Source organism: Merops nubicus, unplaced genomic scaffold, assembly GCF_000691845.1.
Source record: "Merops nubicus isolate BGI_N331 unplaced genomic scaffold, ASM69184v1 scaffold10764, whole genome shotgun sequence".
Lineage (NCBI taxonomy): Eukaryota > Metazoa > Chordata > Aves > Coraciiformes > Meropidae > Merops > Merops nubicus.
In genome coordinates this window covers 7,970-28,721 of record NW_008603608.1, presented here as the reverse complement: position 1 = coordinate 28,721, position 20,752 = coordinate 7,970, and the positions used below count along the sequence as shown (strand labels likewise).

Below are 20,752 nucleotides of genomic sequence, written 5' to 3'. Positions count from 1 at the left end.
ATGATGCTACTACTACTAAATTCCGGTTTAGAGCCACCTTAATAGCATAAAAATAAACAACTGAAGCAACATTTGTATCAATATCTGCATTGCCTGCATGGTTGAATTTAACCATGCATTGTCAATACTAGTTAACATACTTTTTTATATTGATATTTGAGCTGGTCTTAATTCTGCTAAACTCTAGCCTTATTTTCTTCATAATTTAATTGAGATTCTATAACTTTCTTTGGCAGAAACCATGTAAATATAAATCTGTCCTAAACCTGTGATACCTAGTCATTCTAGAACTTTTTTGCAGTTAATATATTGGGAATACATCTGTGCTGTGGTTAAATTCCTTCAGTTCTTTGTCAATATAAATGTCTGAATACAACATATCATGGCATGTTACTGGGTTTTCATTTGTCACATAAAACATTTTAAAAGCCACCAAAAGAACAGAAGCAATTTACTTAAGGCAAATCTGTAGCCTCAGCTATTGCAGCTACTTGCAAGCTGTGTGTGTTGTAGTCACTAATTTGTAGCAGAGGTTTTTTTTCCTGCTGTTACACAGGTATTTTTCACTGCAGTATTACAACACCTTGGAGTTTAACTGCTGCTTTTTTTTTTTTCTTTCATCAATCTTGCCAATATTTATTAGATAAAAATTGCATGTGAAATCCTCTATTCGGGCAGAGAAACCTTCTCAGTGATCATGTTAATTAAGCCAGTATAAAAATGCTTTTTTCAATCAAAGCTTTACTAAATTCATCCTGTTTCTTCTAGGAATTACTAGGTTTAAAGTTGTAGCTGGACTCTCACTTTGGGGCTTCTGATTCTGAGAGAAGTTTGTTTATCTCTCCTCCAGTATTTTGAAAGAGAAAGAGATGTAAAAACTCAAGCTTTGCCTTAGTTTTACCTAAAGCATTGTATTATACTTGCTGTATTTTTTTATGGGTTGGGTGTTGGCACTGAACAGCCATCTTTTGGGGACATACTTTGTTTCACAGATTTAAAAAAAAAATACCATTTGAATTTCCTGTATGTTATAATAGTTCCCAGAAGAGAGGGTGTTTGCTTCTCTCAGATCTTTCAGTGAGAAAGGTAAGTTTTAACACATCACAGCTTTAAAAAGGATGCTGACTGCTTCAGCTCTATTACTAAAATACAGACAGGAAGAATATTATTTTTAGCTCAAGGACTTGAATTTGGATTTATAGAATTTGTAAAGGTATGTTATACACTGTGTATTTTCTAATAGGCTAGTAGAAAAATGACCCTTACATTTGGGTTTGGTTTCCAATGCTGAATGTGTCTCCTAACTAAATTATGGCTAAGATTATTTTAAAGAGGTATCCAGCTGTTGAACTGAGACTAAGGTTTGTGTTCAAGGCCAGGTTGGATGAGGCCTTGAGCAAGCCAGTCTAGCTGAAAGGCGTCCCTGCCCGTGGCAGGAGGTTTGATTAGACAATCTCTGGGGTCCCTTCCAACCTCAGCTATTCTGTGATGCGCCGTAGTTCCTCTGGCAGTCTGCCTCCTGTGTGACTGTTTAACAAATGGAGGCACCCGACGGGGCAGGAGGAAACAACACAGCCCTTCGTTTCCAGTAGATGATGAACTTCTGTTCCAAACATTTTCCACGAGAGAATAAGGCAAAGTTTTACCCTGGTGACTAAATGCAGGAATCCTTTCTGCAAGTAATCCAGAGAGAGGGGTGACAGTAACATTGGATTCTTCTCTCTTGGGAAAATGGTAATCTTCCTTGGGCTAGCAGCCTGGGCTTGCCAGTGAATGCATGGAAAGAGTAAAGCTCCCAGAACGACCACCTAGAGGTTGAGTAAGGGACACCAAAGTGCATCCCACAGTTGTAGGTCCCTAGTCCTTAGCATTTAAAGAATTGTTGGGGTATACTTTTCTTTCTGGCCTGGTAAGTGTAGGCACCTTTTTTTTTTTTTATTGATTAATTTCATAGAGTGATGGTTGCATAATGAAAAATAATAATTTTGTAGAAGGAGGTGGTTGTAGCTTCTTTCTCTTACAGCTCAAGAACCTGGAAAAGAAGACTAGAGCCAGAAATCCAGAGTACTTGCTCAAAGCTAGAGGAAATTAAATTAAGACCCAAACTTTGAGACAGGCCTAAATTGCAGTGAGTTCTCACTGATAACAAGCAATGACCAGTGAGGAACAATGGGAGAAAAGCAGCAAATAATCTGAACAACATGAACTGCAAACCTACGGGTGCTGAAGTGAATCCATGCAGTGCTGATGGGCTGGTGGTCCCCATCCTCTTGTGCCAAGATGTGCACACTCTAACTTCGGAGCTCTGTGTTGGAGCTGTTAGTGTAACGTGTTGCCACCTATTTTGATAGAAATTTGAAGCAAGGATACTGAATTATAAGCAGCTTTCATTTCTGAAGAAAAAGACCAAATTTGGGGCAATATGGTACATTTGAAGTGTTTTGATTTAGCTAAATTTTGAAGCTTGAGTGACACGGGGCTGTAAGGTCAGGGATGAATTTGGTGTAATGAGCAATGATTTATGGCGGGGAAAAAAGCATTTATAGTATAATACAGGAATAGTGATGATAAACAGTGTTTTAAAGGTTTAAAACACTGTTTTAAATCTTTTGTTTGTTTGTTTTTTTGCCTTTGCAGACACTAGAACATTTAATCTCAAGCAAACCCTGGAGCTTTAGTGCACATCACACCTGTCTGCATGCTGTACTTACAGGGCATATTAAGCCAACTTTTAAAATCCAGTGATTATCAGTAGTTATCAAAACCAGGGGAAAAAAAAAATTTACGTCATATTCTTAGCTCTCCTATCATTTTGAAACAACTTGTTCCAGAGACTAAATTAATCTAATTTGCACTTTCCTCCTCCATCTCTTTATTCTGAGATCAGTGGCAATGTGTAAGTATCAGCCTATGCTGCCTACAGTGGATTCCTGAATAAACTAAAATTCAGCTTCACGTTCCTGGGTACCCTCTGTAGATGTAACACGCCAGTACAACGAAAATGAACAACTAGGTTTATTTATTCACAAAATATTATGAAAACCTGGTATTTTTAGGTTCTTCTTCAAAGGTGTGAAGAACAAAATAGTTTGTCCACAAAAGCTAGAGACTAGGCACTCAAAGAGTTTTCATACAGTTCCAGGGGATACTCTGAGGAGGGGGAAGTGGTTCATTTTTCCTCAGTTGGCTCCTGGGACCAGCTTGTATGTGAAAACTGAGCTATTACTGTTCAAGAGCTGATCCTGCTACCTTACAATATACCTGGCATAACGTGGGCAGCCAACACTGGTCTTGCCCGTTTCTCTGCTAGGTCTGGTATGGTGGTTGTGGAAGCCTAGTTCTAAATGAGGTAAAGGCTCATATTCACCTAGCTGTATGTTGATGCACATACTACACTTGGGACTTAGAGATACACAGAAAGGACATTTACAAGTAGTATCATGCCTCAGTTTCCTGCTTTTTGCTGCTTGGGTCACAGCCTTTTTTATAGAGTAATGTAAATGCATATAGACATCTGCTGTCAGCTGAAATAGATTCTTCCCAGCTGCATGCAACTTGTGAGCAAAACCTCAGCTTTGACTAGGTGATAAACCTACCTTGAGGTTTGCATTCTATGCTTGTTTTATCTTCATATGTGAGAACTGCTGACAGACTGAAGGCTAAAGGAGTAACATTAAAGCAGTTTCAACTAGAAGCCTATTAGTTGGTTTGGAGAAATGTGGAATTTGTAAGTCGAAGAAACCCAAACTGGGTAATAAGATGCATTCAGAGACCTGTAGCATTTGGAAAGAGGGAAAAGGTCTTGGTTTGCAGGGACCTGGTGCTGTACCCAATGCTCAAGAGAGGTAACGAGTCAAAGGTGGGTAGAGTGGTATGGGCAGAGTGCTAAAGCAAGTGGCAGGGGAAGTTGCTAGTTAGGGAGAATGGATTTTGTCTAAAGTTTTTATAACTGACTGGCATGTGGTGGTGGTGTACACATCAGGTTGGAGGCAATAAAGGGGGCTTCCCGCTCTGGAGGAAGTCAGTGGGAGGTTGGTGGCTGGACGTGACACTGACCACAGACACTTCCAGCATGGAGGAGCTGGTGCAGTGACAGGAGAGGTCAGCCCTGCTCTGGGAGAAGAGGGGGAGTAAGGGCAAAGGGACAGAAACTGAAAGCAAAGTTTAGCAGGGAGAGCATCTGGGTAGTCTTGCCCCAGGAGGCAGTGCGTGCCCCAGCTGCTGTAGGGGAGCAGGGAGTCAGGGTGAGTTTAAGGGAGTTAGGCATGTTCTTCCTGCAGGGATACAGCACCCGTGCTGCGGCTCAGCGGGGCAGGGAGCAATTCCATCTGCTTTAAACCGTGTTCAGCCACGCTGCTGGATGCAAAAGTGTACTTTAAAAGCCTTGCTAATAAAAACTATATTTAGTTTATGTACTGTGTGCATCTCATTCCTGTGAGCAGTGTGAACAAAGCTAATACATAATGTAAAAAAGCAATAAACCCTCAAACAGTCTGTCACAGGAAAATGCAAGAAACAAGATCTGAAGATAAGTTTCTGTTTAGATGTATTTTTAGGTGATGAGCAACTTTTTTTTTTTTTTTTTTTTTTCAAAAAGGTGGGGACACTTGCAGACTGTGGTTTGAAGCAGATAAGCTGAACTTTAGATATCATATCTGAGTTACTGAACTTTTAACCTTCTAAAGAAAGTGAACACCAGAGAAGCACTCTCAGAAAACTGGTGAACTGAATGTTGAAACCACACAGCACAAGCCCCACAGAATAAAAATGGAGTATGCAGTGAAAAGTTCTGAACTGCAAAAAGCAAATGTGATTGCCCTTGCTCATGCTCACAGCTTTTCCTTTACCTGTAAAACTCTTTACTTCAATCCATGAGTTTTCCCACTTTTACCCTTCTAATTCTCTTCTTTCCCCATCCTGCCAGGGAAGGAGCAAGTGAGCAGCTGCACGAGGCTGAGCTGCCTGCTGGGGTTAGCCCACAACAGCATGTTTCATAAAATGAAAGAAACATCAGATCCAGTTAATGTAAGACTTCCAGGGTAATGTAAATGCTGATGTAGTTTATTGGATATTTGGTCTCCCAAGGCTTGGATCATGTAATCATGTCCTTTATCATCTACCACAGAAACTTCCATAACAGAAGGCCTAAACCAGTAAGCCAACCAGCATGTTTCCTCTAATGTCTGGAGCTGAAAACCATGACAAAATTATTCTAAAATGAATGGAAAGTTTCAGTACTATGAATAGGATTTGTTACATGGATTTGGAATTAGACTTACGGTGATGGGTAAGAAGGGGCAGAGGTTTAGATGTCTAAGCTGTTGTTTCCAATACAAGCACAGCTTCAGGTTGAAACAGCAAAATCGGGGTCACTGATCTACAGGCTTCTCATCAACTCAAGAGCAGATACAACTGAATTAGAAACCAAACCATCCCCTATTAGACACTAGGCAACTCAAGCTGGACCCAAAATAGGAACACTCACTGGGTGTATCTTTAGCCATGTGCTGATCCAAACTTTTTCTTAGCACTACTGTGGAAATCCCCACAATGTCTCTCACAGGCAGCTGTGCTTTCAAGAGGGGAGGGCCACAAACAAATCTGAAGATGTCTTCTCTATCAGCACTTCCTACATCTCAAAACAAAATCTATGAAGAAATCTTTATGGTTGTAGGTGGTCTTCCAGATGAGTCCATCAGTCCTAGGACACTAACTAAAAAAAGTATCACAGCTGCTAAATTACACCAGGGAACTGGATTTGAAGAATCTTAAGTCATATAACCTGGCCAGAAGAGTGGCCTCTGATGTACCACCACAGCTGCTTGAACCCAAACAGCCTGTAGTCTGAGCAGTAAAGGTCTCAGCCTTTACTTTCTCATACAAGGAACCAGTACTTTGTAACGTTTGAGATTTTCTAAGGTGAAATAAGTTCTGTTTTTACAGATTAAAAGGAACCTTTCTGAAGTATCTTGTCTGTTGATACTCTGCTGTCCAAACGATTTGCTTTAATTTAGTAACAACTAAAGAAGTCACCCCTCAGCAGTCTACAGGAGCTGCCCCATTGGACCAGTGAGTCTTCAACAGTAAAAGTTGTAGATTCTCACTGTACCAGCAGAAAAACACACCCAAGGGTGCAACAAACAGCAGTCAGTAGACCTCCAGCAAGTATTTGAACCACTGAAGAAGTCTTTTTAAATGTATTTTGTGGACAAGATTTGATATGCCCTAATGCAAGTTACAATATCAAAACACTCACAGTTATTGATGGACTCAGAGGTACTGGCCTTGCACTTTGTGTATCACTTTGGACATCTCTGACCAAGAGCTAAAGAACATGCCAAGACAGACCTGAGGAAACACCAGTTTTTGAAGAACAAACATTTTCTTGACTGTGCAACTGTGATGACTTCAGCAGATCTGCTGTCTTAATATACACAGATCTCAAGATCCTGTTCTTAAAATCTGATAAACAAAACAGCTCATCTTGCTTGCACGTTTCAGCTCTCACCAGCACAATAGTTTTGTTAATGAGTACTTAAATTTGACATCAACCAGATTACTTCCTCACGTGAAGAAGAAGATCCTACCATCCTGCCTCTTGAAACAGGATGCAGTGGACCTACTGTCCATCTTCATCTGTATGTGATGGCTTCATACAGCTGAGCAAAAAGTCTGGGAGGTTTTTCTCACTCTGCTTCCAGGGGAATCCCTCAGTTTCTAAATTATCAGATGATGAAGGTGAGCTCTTCTAATCCAAGAATGAGAAGCTGTTCTGTAAATGTCACTGTTGATATAGATGACAGAATTATTTGGAAGGGCAGATTTTTACACAGTGACTACAGTGACTGCAAAAAGGCACGAGAGGAAGAAGTGGGTCAAACCATTTAAGATATCCATGAAAATATGCTGAAGAAGTTAACCTCCTTTCCTGCCTTTCAGAGGAAAGCTCCTTGGTTTCTCTTGGCCTTAATCTTTGTAACTGTACATTTGTCCACTATGCACTTTGTACATTATTCCAAATAGCAAGGGGATCCATCCGGCTTCTTTGCCACTACATATAGAGCTTTCAAATTTTTACTTCTTTATTTTCTAGGGAAACTCCCCCCACCACACACCCCTTCTGGTTGTTCTGCCTTTCTTTTTTTTGTCTCACTTATTTTGGAGGTGGGTTCCTCCCCCAACTCCTTGCCTCCCAGAAATGATCTAAATCGATCTTCTCTCCCTCTAACCCGAGTCTCATTACAAACAAAGCCAATCACAGCGTATAGACATCAATATATCAGAATTTACACTTCTGAGGAATGTACATTAGCTCTCATTTAACACTACAGGAAAATACACAGACTCTCATAATCTGATGGTACTCATCATGCAGCTTTTGGGCTCTCTATATACATCTTTTGTTGTCAAACAGCCAAACACAGCTCTCTTCTGTTTGTCAAGGAAAAGAAACATGCAGAGAAAAAAAATTCACTTGCCTCTCTCTCCCTGCTCAAGAAACCCAAATTCAAATGCGTGTTGCTGCTACAAAAGTTCTTGGCATCTTTCTCTGAGTTTATAAGAGTTTTTGTAGTTTAACCGTAGGCTGTTTGAACAAAGACTGAAGATTTGAAGACATAACAGGGCAAAAATAACTGAATTTTAGAAATTAAGCATTTGTTTCAAATCTGCCATCACACAAAACTGCAAGCTGGTAAAGATAATTTGATGTCACCAACTTCAAAAATAGGGAATGGCTTGACCTTAGCGATATTAAATACTTCTTTTTTACTCAGACACAAATTTAAAGTTTGGCCTAACTTATCAATAGTCTTCCAAAACCTCCACCTCAAGACAAAATTGACAGTATACAAAAGTCTAATTAACAAAGCCTTTCTGAAGAGAAAAAAGCCTGATGCGAATTTACTTTTCTTCCAAAACAGTACTCCTAAGCAAACATTAGAAATGAACAGCCTAAAATGAAATCCTAAGTATCTATGGTATTTTACTGAGTGTTTCTCTGAAGCAAGTAAAGTTAAGGTCTTGAAAACATGCAATCCATAAATCCATAAAAAATCATGTAATCCAAGCAGTGAAAGAAACTTTTCTTTTTCTTTAATAAAAGCAAGACTTAAAACCAAGTCTTACAGTAATAGAAAAGTCAATTGGTCATACGTAGGTATATATTGCCCAGTCTAACCAGCAAGCCTAAGGAGCAGAAAGCAGATTGTTGCTGGAGAATCACTGTAAATTCAGGTCACAAATTATCTTCTCCTTTTCACGTTAGGATCATATCTGCAACAAAAACGGAAATTTGTCACAAATAAGTAAAACTTAATGATATTCAACGTGAACATGATGGAAATAGCTTTATTATATAAACATACAGGTTATTGGCCAGTGTTCAGTCCTTTCCCTGGATGCACTTTTGTAATTAACTACAGTTGCTACAATTTCACTGAAGGATGCATAGACTAGAACCTGTGCATGAACTAAAGATAATCTTTACTTAAATTTTCACTGACTTCCAAGCTATTTAAAAGTCTTTAAATCTGATTCACGAACAAGTTTCTGCAAGTCTTTAATATGCTAACATTAAATTCCTCAAGCAAAAAAAAAAAAAAAAAAACAAAACCAAAATCACACAACCAAAAGGGAAGGGAGAGGAAAGGGGTACTGTGTATTGACAGCAATGTACATTTGTCCACAACTTACACAGCCAAAAACCCTTCTGCTGCTTCCTGCTCCTCCATAAAGCAGTTCCTTGTCTAATCTTCCCCTCTAAATAGCTCCTGATTTATTTGTAATAATTTAGATCCGCTTTCTGGGTCTACTAAATAGTTACCCAATTTACTGCAATATGCTTAGTTTGCCTCTGCTTGACACTGCTGTCCCTTGGCCTTCTCTTTCTCTCCATTTATGCTCCATCTTCCAAAATCCTGTGTCACTTCTTTGAAAATCTGGTATGTTATGTGTTCATGCATGACTAGCTTATGGACACAACTGAATGATAAGCCAGCTTTACTTGCACTAATTCTGCCCTCATTCATCAAGACATTTTTTGCTTAGACAGGAAAATGTAATTTGGCTCACAAGTTGTCACATCACCACATAATTAGAAGGGTATTAGAAGTCACTGTTGTCTCTATACAACGCAGACTTCTGGCAAAAATGAAATGTGTGCCCTTTGAAAGAAATGTTCCATTATTAACTGTTAATTAACAGAGCAAGCTGTTAATGCAGTAAGATTTTCTGAATGGCTCTTATGCTGATATGCAATTTCATGTTTCTTTGACAGTGATTTGGCAAAAGCAAACGTCTTCACCATATACATTTTTCTGCTTAAATGCACAATGTTTATTGTTAGTTAAATGCATTGCAGGTGAGAAGTTAAATGGTGGTTGCTTGTTTCTTCAAATAAAAGCTAAGAAAATAATGAAATCTTTGCTAAACAAAAGTCTCACGGCATTTCTTTGAACTTATTGCTATAGCATTGCAGCACATTAGTTCTGACACTTAAGTATGTCCTGGAATCATATTTTGGGAAGGACAGAGAGGGGGAAAAGATAAGCAAAATAGGAGAAGGGATCACATGTGATGGAAACCTCCCATCAGGACAGCAACAGCTTCAACCTTGTCTGTGACTGTCTATGGAGATGGTAACCCTGACAGTCATGAACATCTTTTTATGTCATCTCCCCCACCTCACCGCCACAGAAAGAAACCAAGCAACATTATCAATGGAAACTCTACAGTGCCTGTGGCTTGAAATGGAAAAAGAGACGAGGGAGATTCCACTACTGTGAGCGAATACACGAAGAAACAAAAGCCCTTGCTGGGAACAAGGAGTGAGGGATACAAAGAGCTATTACTGAACATAATCCATTTATCTGTAGTCTCAGCAGACAGTATGACACATCCTCCCTCCCTCCTGTATCTGAGTGTACCCTCAGTAGCAGCTGAGGCCTGGGCTTTTCCTTCCAGCTTATCTTTACCTTGGATCACTGTGTAACTCTTTCTGAAGGCATCTTCAAATGCCCATTTTTTCCCAGCTGTTAATATTAGCATTACACCAAGTAGCTTTACTCAGGATTAAGGACAAAATTAGAAGTAGGTTACATTAAATTGTGTGTTTTAATAGTTTTGACTGTGGAAAGTTCTTGAAGATCTAGCCTAAATAATTTGGAGTTGAGGTAAAAATTTTTCTAAGCATGAATGCATGTAAAATATCTAAGTTTCCACTGCTGTGTTTTGAAAGGCTAAAATTAATAAAGGTTATTTTGAAACAGTTAATATTCCAGCACATCATTCAAGCTGCACCATGTTTTAGTAAATGTCTTCATAACTGACATATATTTAAAGGCTGTATTGCAGGTGTAAAATGTGGATAAAGTGGCAAGCCTGACTTAGAACTTTGTAATTTGAAAGTGGTTATATATCATTAAATTAGGATTACAGTTGAAAGTAACTGGACAGGAAATCAAATTAATCAAGAGAGATTAGGGAAAGTGGTTGACAACTGAAGTGAAAGTCATTGAAAGAAAACTGCTGAACAGAATGTGTTTAGAGGCACAGGGAAGGAGCTATGGCAAAAAGCAATGGCAAGCAGCTAAGGTGAACCTGGACCTACCAAAGAGACATCTCAAACTCCTGTGCCATAAGCACCAATTAGGAGAGAAGTAAATGATTCTACTACACTGTAGTAGACTGGTGTGAACACGCCTCCTCTCTGTAGTCTGAGAAGTGGCAAGATGGTAAAGCATTGAGGGAGTTTCTAACAACAACAACAAAAGCTAGGAGCTCTTTCATTGGGAATGGTTTTGAAAGCAGCTTAAGGTCTCAAAGGTAAGAGAGACAGATGAGATGTAATAAGGGATTTACCTAGGTTTTTAAAAAAATTTTGTTTTAAACTCTGGAAATCATTACTTCAAAGGTTAAAAAAGAGAGAAGAAGCAGTCCTGCCAACCACTTTTTCACAGAACTAGTATTTTGTTGCTTGAGCTCCCTCAAGTGACTCAGTACAGGGACAGACAAGTGCCATGGCCAGAATGCAAAAGCAACAGACCCCCTCACTCTTTCGTTATAGTTAGATAACTGACTTAAAATTAAGACCAAAACACTTCAGGTTCTAGCAAATGCTAGTGGTGGAAAGCCTGATCCCAGAATCTCTTCCAGCCTTTGTGGACAATTGAACTTGGGCATATGAGCCAAGAAATTGCAACATTTACATTGGAGAATGTTCTTATTAAGAAACTGCAGCAAGTCTGAATAAAATTGGAAGTTTGAGGCATAAAAAAAATTTGAGAGAAGTTGTCGAATCATTTTAGGTATATTCCATACAAGGGAATACATGGAATTTTGAAAATAAAGTAGTCTTTTACAAAAGTAGAATTTGTCCAAAGAAAGATGTGATGCAAAAAATATACATTTTCTAAGTTCAAACATAAAAGTCTTACCTAAAGAGATCATCAGCAAGTGATTCTTCTCTTGCATGTCGGTTCTGTTCCTACAAAAAGAAGTTTATTCAGTCCTTGATGCTAAGGATGAAGCTAATGAACAATATAGTCCTGCACTAACACAGTTTTTCCTGAAGAAATAACTTCTCCAAGTACTTCATTCAGTGCATATTCACATCAGGCAACAGACTTCACTACTCAAGTTTGGCTATTGCTACCGATGAATCGAATGGACTAGTTTGTGCAAGATACCCATTTTGGTGAGAAATATGCTTTTTGATTTTTTAAGCATCATTACAGAATAGAGAAACTTTTATCTGATTATTAGGACATAAAGGGAATTTTAATTGATGTTATCTATACCCAGGGATTTTTAAAAAAGGAGATAATCAAAAAGTGTTGATATGAGATCTCAGTCTGTGGTAACAGAATATGACTGAGCAGCAAGTATTTTTAAAGAAACTACTGGAAAAAGACTACTAGAGAACTACTATGATAAAATGCAATATTTTTTAAAACTTCTATATACAAAGATGATTTTTTTACAACAGAAAAATACTACATTTATTCTTACTATATCTCTACAGTATACTCCAACACAATTTTACTCCAGTATGTTCTGTTCTATTCATGAGTAGAATATCAGCTGCCCTATATATCAATTCCAACACAGCTAACTGTATAGAATGTCTTCCTAGCTCCCTGCCATATTTTCAGAAATTACAAGTTTCCATAACGCTTTTTTTTGCATATTAAAAAAAGACTCATTCTCAATAGGTTATTGATTTTACATTAAATCAGTATTTCTGATTGAATGTTGTATGTAAAAAGAATTTTAATAATCAGAAAAAGATAAGCCTTACCACTGACCTTTGATTTTCAGTGACTTTTCTAGTGTGTGTGTTCCTATGAGCATGTGTGTTCAGCTGACTGGCTGAAGTTTTATTTCAAATAAAATTCTGAATTACTTCACGAATGACCACGAGTTGGCGTGGCCAGCACAAGTTAAGCTTTCGTTTGATCACCTTTAAGAAATAATTCCTTACCTCTATTTCTTGCCTTAGCCAGTCTTCTAGCTCTGAATTCTTTTTAGCACGGTGAGCAATCAAGTCTGATCCTCCAATAACGTATGGAAGCTGTCCTGCCCCTGGATAAGCCACCTGTCGGACAGCAGGTTGTCACTGTTACAATACAAGGCAAGCACACTGCAAGTAAAAGGTCTGTTTCACCAAATTCAGGAAGTCTATTCAGCTACCCCAGACAAAAGTCAGTCAGTCTTCCTTTGAATAACATTTAATCAGAGATCATATTTAAAAGACTGGAGTAAAAAAAAGCATTTACAGAAAGCTATTAGCTCCCTCCATTTTACCAAAAGGAACAACAACAAAAAAGCAGCTCACAAGTTACACATGCTAAATAAATCTGACACTAAGTGGAATTTGAAAACATGATAAAATAGAATATATCAGTAAAAATAACTTTATAATCAGAATGCTTCAGGATCTACTACAAAATGGTGGAAAATACTTGCAGAGATTTAAAGTGTTAAGTAAAAATGACAGCATACTCCCAGAAAGGTGGAACTTGCATTATGTGGCTTGCACTCTCTACACAGTATTTTACTGAAATGTATTCCTAGTAATCTCATACCATACATACATCTTTTTAAAATTTTTAATATTACCTGAAACAACTTAAAGAGTAGAAGTATCTAAACAATCTAGCACAAGGTAAGCTTTTGTCAGCCTGGTATTTCTTCTGTCAATTAGCAAAACATTTGATAACAGTATAATATGGTATTTAAACTGTTTCCTTCTGTAGTTACTATCAAAAAAAACCCAGACAATTCTCATAATATATTTCTACAATCTTAAAGCAGTACTTTAGTAGTTTTAAATAGTGCCATCTTGTGACCATTTCAATTACACACTAACCTTTTTGAACGTTTTGAAATTTTTCTTTCCCCCATAGCTGGTACTTCCAACAAGCTGAGTGTTCTGCCTGGAATGGCTGACAACCAACGATCTAAACTCAGTCAGCAGAAGTCTGCTAGGAAGGTTCCTGGAGTCATCTTGCAGTTCAGTGTGCTTCTTATGTGGGAAGAAAAAGGAAGGAGTGCTTCAGGTGTATGAGCAGACATACAGCATATCCAAGAGTACAAATTTTAGAGAAAAAAATTTTCATAAGCAGAGCTGAGGCAAACGTTGAGATTACAAAAGGGTGAGGGGAAGCAGCAGCAGTGCCAGAAGCCAGCAAGGTAGATGTACTTTGCAGCTTCCTTATATACTACCAAGATAGCTGGGAGCTCAGTGAATTTATTCCTCTCATATTTACATCTTTTGGAAAGACACTATCATTAACAGCTGCAGTATTAATAATGAAGTCAGTGTACCTCATTTCACTAAGATTTTACTTAAAGTTTCAAGTAAGATTTTTTTTTTTTCATTTTAGCTAATATCCAAGAATTACTTCTCTCCTCCTCTCTACCTTGTCTCTTACCCAGACTAATTTAATCCAGTATACTTCCTCTACTGGAGACTCCAGCTAGCTGCACGGAAGACAAGGCTGAATGTCTTCAGCTTGATTCTAGCTTGTGGATTTATCATTTAGGCCAACATTAAGGATTTTTAACTAACTGGATCTGACCAATGAAGCAACTTGCTCTTGTACATGGCAATTCTCGTGTGCCAGCCAGTTTGCATGCACACTTTGCTGCTTGGGGCTAGACCCAGGTTAATTAAAAAGGAAGTCTGGGTGCAGGACAAGTTCATAAGCAACTTTAAACTACCGTCAGGGACAACATCAGCCCAGGTTCAGTGCAGTTGTTTCATAGCCAAGTATAAACTAAAGTCCCTTAATCTGAGCTGACTTCAGTGTACCTGCACAGCACTCCTCCTGGACTGTTTCCTGTACTATGTGAAAAGGTTTTAACCTGCCCCTTGTTGACTGGATACATTCTCCTTTGTCTCTTCAGGATCTGCCCATTCCAGTTCCATTTAGCCTACTCTCCTTTGCCTCTGCCTCACTGCCACTCCCAGCAATTCTCTCCTCCCTGCATTCAGCTCACCTAAAACAAAGTTAGCAAGCTATTTACTGTTAGCACTGTATGTTACATCTACTTTCTCAGTGCTCCACCTCTTCTATTCTCATTGTGATCTCCTTAGAGCAGACAGGGAGATTATGTCCTTGCTTAGTCTTTAAGTAGTAACCCAGCAAAAACATCAGCACAAGTATTAATTGTGTTGACAGGCTAATGCAATTCCATGAGGTTTCTGTAGTTTTAGTCTTCTTAGATATCCATCCAAATGCTACTGCAAAAGCATGCAGATGAACTACAGCTCGCTCACTCTGTCTTCTCACAGTAAGTTGGACTGTACTATTGAAATTTATATGGGATTATTTTAAGAAGTACAACCTTCAGAACGTCCTTTACTCTGAAATAGCATCCACAGATAAAATGGTCTTAAAAGCAAAACTTTGATGCATTTTTCTTAATGCTTCTCAAAGTTTGCTATTCAAACTTAAAATTACATGTTTTCTTACCAAGACTGGTGACTCTTGCTTGATCTCACTTTTCATTTCTGAAGTTAGAACTGATCCAAGTTCCTCTTCTTTCTATTTGATTAAAAATCAATATTTAAAAATATTTGACAGGAAAGAAACTGCACTATAATTTAAATTTTTATGATTTTATGTACACTAACAATTGGTGAGTTTTTTACCTTTTAATTTTTTTCCTCACATTTGTTGTGTTTTTTCTTCTACCTGTAGCAAGTTTTGTCCACATATGCAATCTTCATAGTCCTGCCACTTTCTAGAAACTAAACACCTCTGAATATAAGAAGTAGCACTTTCCTAAGCTAGTAATAAAACACACACACGTACACTTAACATACTAAATTGAAAGTATTCTGCAGATTGCTTTCCTCCTATAGCTTAAAACCAGATTTGCCTTTTATAAAAATTTTCAGCTGTTAAAAAAAAAAAAAACTGAAAAATCTGATCAGCCTTATGCACCCTGTAGATTTTTGAGCCAATTACTCAAATTCTCTTCCTTGCCAGATAGACTAGGTGCATCTGTACTTCAAGCAAATAGGTAACATGACTATGTCAGTGGACGTTTATCATAAAATCTCCTTCCTGTTCTTCTGGAAATACAACTTATCTTAATAAAATAGGTCACTATTAAACTATTAGAAGACTTCTTGTCGGCAAAAATTGTTAAGTGTGCATCTGATAAAATAATATTTTAGTTATACACAAGAATTTGTTTTGCTTCATAATCCTAACAGTAGGTTAAACTAAAAAAATTTCCCAGGCCATCACAAAATTCAAGACTGTTCCAAGCAGCCATTTTAGTCTCTCAGTACAGTCAGTCCTGATAAAAATACCTCCTCTCGGATAATATAGAGAGCGAAAAAGGATTCCCTACAACTGTAAGACTTGTCTTTTTAAATTTGCTTGTTAATAACACAAAAAAAAAAAACCCAAACCAACATTACAAGTAAATTACAAATTTACAACTTGACAGAAGCAGGCTCTAGTAAAATATCAAAAGCAGAAAACCAGTTAAATTGGTCTGAGCCAAAGATTTGAAGTATATTACAAATTCCAGTTTCTCAATCTTTACATTGAATTTTATTATTACAGCATTGAAATACTTCCTACACTGTATAAGAACTACAGTTTTAATATATATAATTAAAATAAACAAAAATTAAACTACTCCTTCTTTCTTACTCCCTTCTTAATTGCTAATAGCCTACTTTCCTAGAGCTCTCAACATTGTTTTCCTCTACAAAAAACATTCTTTTTTTTTAAGCCAACAATATGCAACATAAGTTTTTTTTGGACTACAGATATATTCTGCTGTTCTACCTACTTCAAGTAAAAAGAGAGGAAAAATTTTATGAATACAGTTGCTTTCAATTCACATAGAAACAATGTCCTGAAGAATAAAAAACCATTTAGATTTAACACTTCAATGTTTCACAGCTAAGAGATACATCATGTCAATCTTTAGTTCAGAATGATTTCAGGTTTTATAAAAAAAAAAAAAAAAAACCTTTACAAAGCCACTTTCTGTAAGCAGGCAGCCTCACCCTTAAAGGAGGTACCTGCATCTCTAACACAGCTGTAAATGGCAAGATTACACACATGCGAAGAATACAGCTTACCGATAGTTTATTCTCCTCTCTCTGCTTTACATTTACTTCCTGAGTCCTGCTTCCTTTGGCTTCCAAACGTCTTTTTTTGTGCGTATTTCCTTGAGCCTGTTGGCCATCATCTGCCATTTGATCATCCCAGTCTAAGTCTCCTCTTCCAAACACAATCTCTAGTGTTTCCCTATCTTCAGACAAATCATCTAACTCCTTCCTCTTCCCTGGTGCATGGTTTTCACTAGAAGTAGTTTTAGTGCTTGTTCTATCACTTGCTAGTTTGCCACTTTCGCCCATAAGCCTTCTACCTCTGTCTTCTAATGCAAAATTCAGGTTTGGGTTCAGGACGTCATTTTCCTTTTGATGCTGTTCTGGTTCACTGTTACACACTGATGAAGCTCTGGGTTCAATCCTCTTGGAAGCAGGTGACAATCGTTCCTCCAGTTTTGCTAGTTTGGGTACAGACATTTCTTTTCCCTTAGGCAGAAAGTAATTACAAAAGAAGGGAATTACAAAATCACTTCTGAGTACGACTGGCTGCCACCCACAATTTAACAGTTTCCTGGGGCTGCAGCAACTGCCTTGACCAAAACGTGAACGTAAGCAGCCTTGAAGCAAAGCTTGCTGTTCTAGGGAGCTGATCTGAAAATTATCGTTTTAACTGTGTTTTGACTCAAACGTACATCCCTTGAGTTAAAATTGTTTTGCAGGAACAGCACCAACATAACAATAAAGGAAAGGAAGTTATGTCAAGAACATTCCAACATACCTTTTTCTAGCTACCTGGAAGTAGTTTGTGATTGAGTTAGACTGGTGACGTGAAGCACACTCACTAGGTTTACCAGCCTCTGAAATTTTCGATGGGGAGACAGGATGAGCTTTTTGACTAAACCCAGAAGTTCTGTTCAGTCTAGATATTGATGCTCCTGCGTTTATGCTGCCACTTGTGCTAAGGTTTTTCTTTACAGCAGTTGTCTCCTGGAGAGCCATTTTCCCTTGTCCATCCATCTGGGGAGTATTCTCTATTTCCATACTACATTAGAGGGAAAAAATATTAAGTGAACACACAAGAAGTTACCAAAGAGATACACTGTAGAATACCACTGCTTATAAAAGCTGTACCTGTAATCTGAACATACTTTTAAACAACCTAGGTGTGCTAGAAACAAATTGTAAAAACTGCTGTGATAATATATTTGTGTAACTGTGAAATGGCTTTAAAATTTGCAGTAGTTTTCTGCTTTTGAGTGGTAAGTAGGAAAATATAGGACACAGGACCTATGTGACTCAAATATTAATAGAGATACTGCATCTGATTTTACTGTCGTAACTACCTCACCACAGACAAGGAATTTAAGAAGTGCCATTTCTAACACTGTAAATCTTTGCCCACAGCAATGATGTGGTTCCTGTGCCACAAAAGATTGCTTTATTTGCAATATCAGCTTAGAAACTATGTCCATCAATACCTTACCATGTCTGCTCTTCTATTTCTGTATCAGGAACATATGCTGTGGTGTTATGAGCAGCAGTTGGCATTATGGTTTCATCCACAGCCAAACTCTGAGAAATGGCTCTCCCCACAGCAGCTGATGCAGGAGTACTCACAGTCCCAGCTGCAACAGCAGCACAAGAGAAGTAGTAAACTTTTAATATCAAACCTGAGGTTTTTTTGCATGTGTTATCATACATTGGTAACTGATCAGGTGAGATTTTTGTAAAATGGTCTTAAGGCAATTTGAATCAATAAAGCTGCTTAATATTTGGATTAAAAAAAAAAAAACAAACAAAACTGAAAGAAACAGTTCTACAGGATGATATTCAGGGTTTCAGTCTTAAATGTTCCACTGAATTAAGTCATGGAATTTTGCTTCAATAAAAAGCTTAATGGGAAGTCATGTATCAATATGGACATAATGTAATTAATAAATCATGCAATATATATTTCCTGCCAAACAGTCAGTGTGCAAAATTTCTTACATTTACTGCTTTATTATGGTCTCTAAAACCTGATTACTGTATTTGGGATTATTTCTACTAATACAGAACAAGTATTTCCTATCAAAAAAAAAACCCTAGAGTAGATATATTCTACAGCAAATTATCATAATTCCCATCATCACAGCATTGCCTTAAAATGTCATTTACTGCTCTCTTTAGTTACTCACAATATTTCTCCATAAAACAGAAAAAAAGAGCATATACAACATCTTATTATATTGCCCTTTCACATGTCTTTGTTGTCATACACTTATGTCTTCTCCAAGTCAAAGGATGCTGACATTTATTATTTAATATATTGTGCTTCTAGAAACATTTTTTAAAATTACTCATCATCTTTCACCTCTTCACATTCTTCCTGTATCTCATGCTGATTGACTATGGCAGCACTATCCTTTCAGATAATCTATTTTTAAGACTTTAATTTTTAAAGGACCTTTCCTTTAAAGATCAGTGTACTATGTGTCCACTATTCATGCTGATTTTAGATCTGCAACTTCTTTATTTACATGTGAGTATCATATCCTTTTCATTGCAGTTTACTGCAAGACCTTCAAAAACCAATCACCTCATCAGACTTGTATACGTTTTTCATACAGTTTCATTCTATTGTAGTGGTCTTGCAAAGCAAAAGAACTTGAACTTTAGCACTTGATGTCCCTATCCAAAAAGAAATCGTCTCTCTTCAATGCTTTTAACCTATTACTACTCTTCTTCAAATTACCTTTGTTACTAGGCTGCTTTTGAGGATTGCAGTACTTTTCCGTAGACATGAAGATAACTGCCAATCCAATTTCTGCCTCAGGAATAGCCCTGAGATGCTTGCTGTTAATATACAAAGAAAAGAACGACATTAAAGAAAACTTTCTCAGTACAGATGCAAAAGGGCACAGATATGATAAAATACAGTGTTTCATTCCTTCTTTCAAAACACATCACTCTACACTACAATTTTTCTCAATACATTCAGTCAGCATAATTATCCCTCATTATACGCATGTCCTATACACATGAACTTCCACATTTCCTGCTGCTGTAGCAACTGTCTAGTCCCTGTAATCTGGCCAATGCATCTCTCCCTGCTTCTGTACTAGAGACATGAGAAAAGCTTGAATACAGTTTTCTCTATTTAGCAGGAAAATTCAGGGAAACTAGGTTGATGAATTAGGTTAAGGATTGGGATTTTATTTTCTTTCACTGTTTTAATAAAATGGCTTTATGAAAATCCTAACATCTGTAACACACGCAGCTGCCCTCTCAAACAAAATCTAACACTAAAAAAATCCCTAAAGTTCAAGAAGCAGAAGCTGCTCTTCAGAAACACTGTATGCAAATAATTAGACAGCAATGAACCACATGACTTCAAGGTGCCATCTCAACTATTTTCCATTAAATATATATGTATATTTATTTATAAATCATAGATTATCCATTTCACATTCTTAGAATATATTAATTTTTAACTTCTTTTAAACAGTAGAAGAAAACCACTTGCTGTCTGTAATTTCAAAGCAGCTTCATTACAGTTGCTTGTTGTAGAATTGGAAAAAAAAAAATCCCACCAACTTCTCATAGAATGGACAGGTCCTTTCTCTCACACCTTAAGAAATTTTAGTTACTATGGTAGATACTTAAAGCAATGAAAAAAATGCCATCTTAATAAGCATCCTACTGCTTAAATATGTGCAAACACCACGACTGAATTTCTGCAGAAATTCTGAAATTTCCCTAGCATGGTACAAGAGAACAATGCTGCACCTTTGCAAGACAGTCAGAATGGAATCAGTCCAGTTCATCATGGAGTCAGACCCTGAAATCTGAGAGTTTGTCAAGCCCACATCAACAACACAAACTTGAGGAGAAACTAGTAGAGATGTTTCTTTTCTTCCTTCCGTCACCAGCTTTGCTTCCCCTCCTCCAAGCATAACTGCTGGACCCAGTTTCTTGTGCTAAAAAAGAGAACACAAATTAAAGAAAAACCAAAAATCTTAAAATACAGTCAGTTTAGAAGTGTCAGCATGATGAACTATCAGTGTAATGCTTTCAACTGATGCACTGATGCATATCTGATGAGTTCTATTTCTCCCCCTGTATTTCACCTTGCTTAGGCCATTACGTTGTAAAAATATAAACACACAGAAGCCCTTCTTTCCTGAT

At 37.5% G+C, this 20,752-nt stretch overlaps 1 protein-coding gene across 1 annotated transcript in view; it reads right to left on the bottom strand.

Moving 5' to 3' along the window:
• Positions 1-8,243: 8,243 nt before the first annotated feature.
• Positions 8,244-20,752, bottom strand: part of NBN (nibrin) — a gene marked incomplete at its 5' end in the record, with an annotated part of 19,203 nt that continues 6,694 nt past the window's right edge. Inside the window, 11 exons of the mRNA XM_008938725.1 lie at positions 8,244-8,274; positions 11,436-11,485; positions 12,482-12,595; positions 13,370-13,522; positions 14,052-14,066; positions 14,967-15,050; positions 16,613-17,071; positions 17,360-17,627; positions 18,069-18,210; positions 19,320-19,420; positions 20,354-20,544. Coding sequence (XP_008936973.1) covers positions 8,244-8,274; positions 11,436-11,485; positions 12,482-12,595; positions 13,370-13,522; positions 14,052-14,066; positions 14,967-15,050; positions 16,613-17,071; positions 17,360-17,627; positions 18,069-18,210; positions 19,320-19,420; positions 20,354-20,544 — 1,608 coding nt within the window. The remainder of the gene's footprint in view (positions 8,275-11,435; positions 11,486-12,481; positions 12,596-13,369; positions 13,523-14,051; positions 14,067-14,966; positions 15,051-16,612; positions 17,072-17,359; positions 17,628-18,068; positions 18,211-19,319; positions 19,421-20,353; positions 20,545-20,752) is intronic.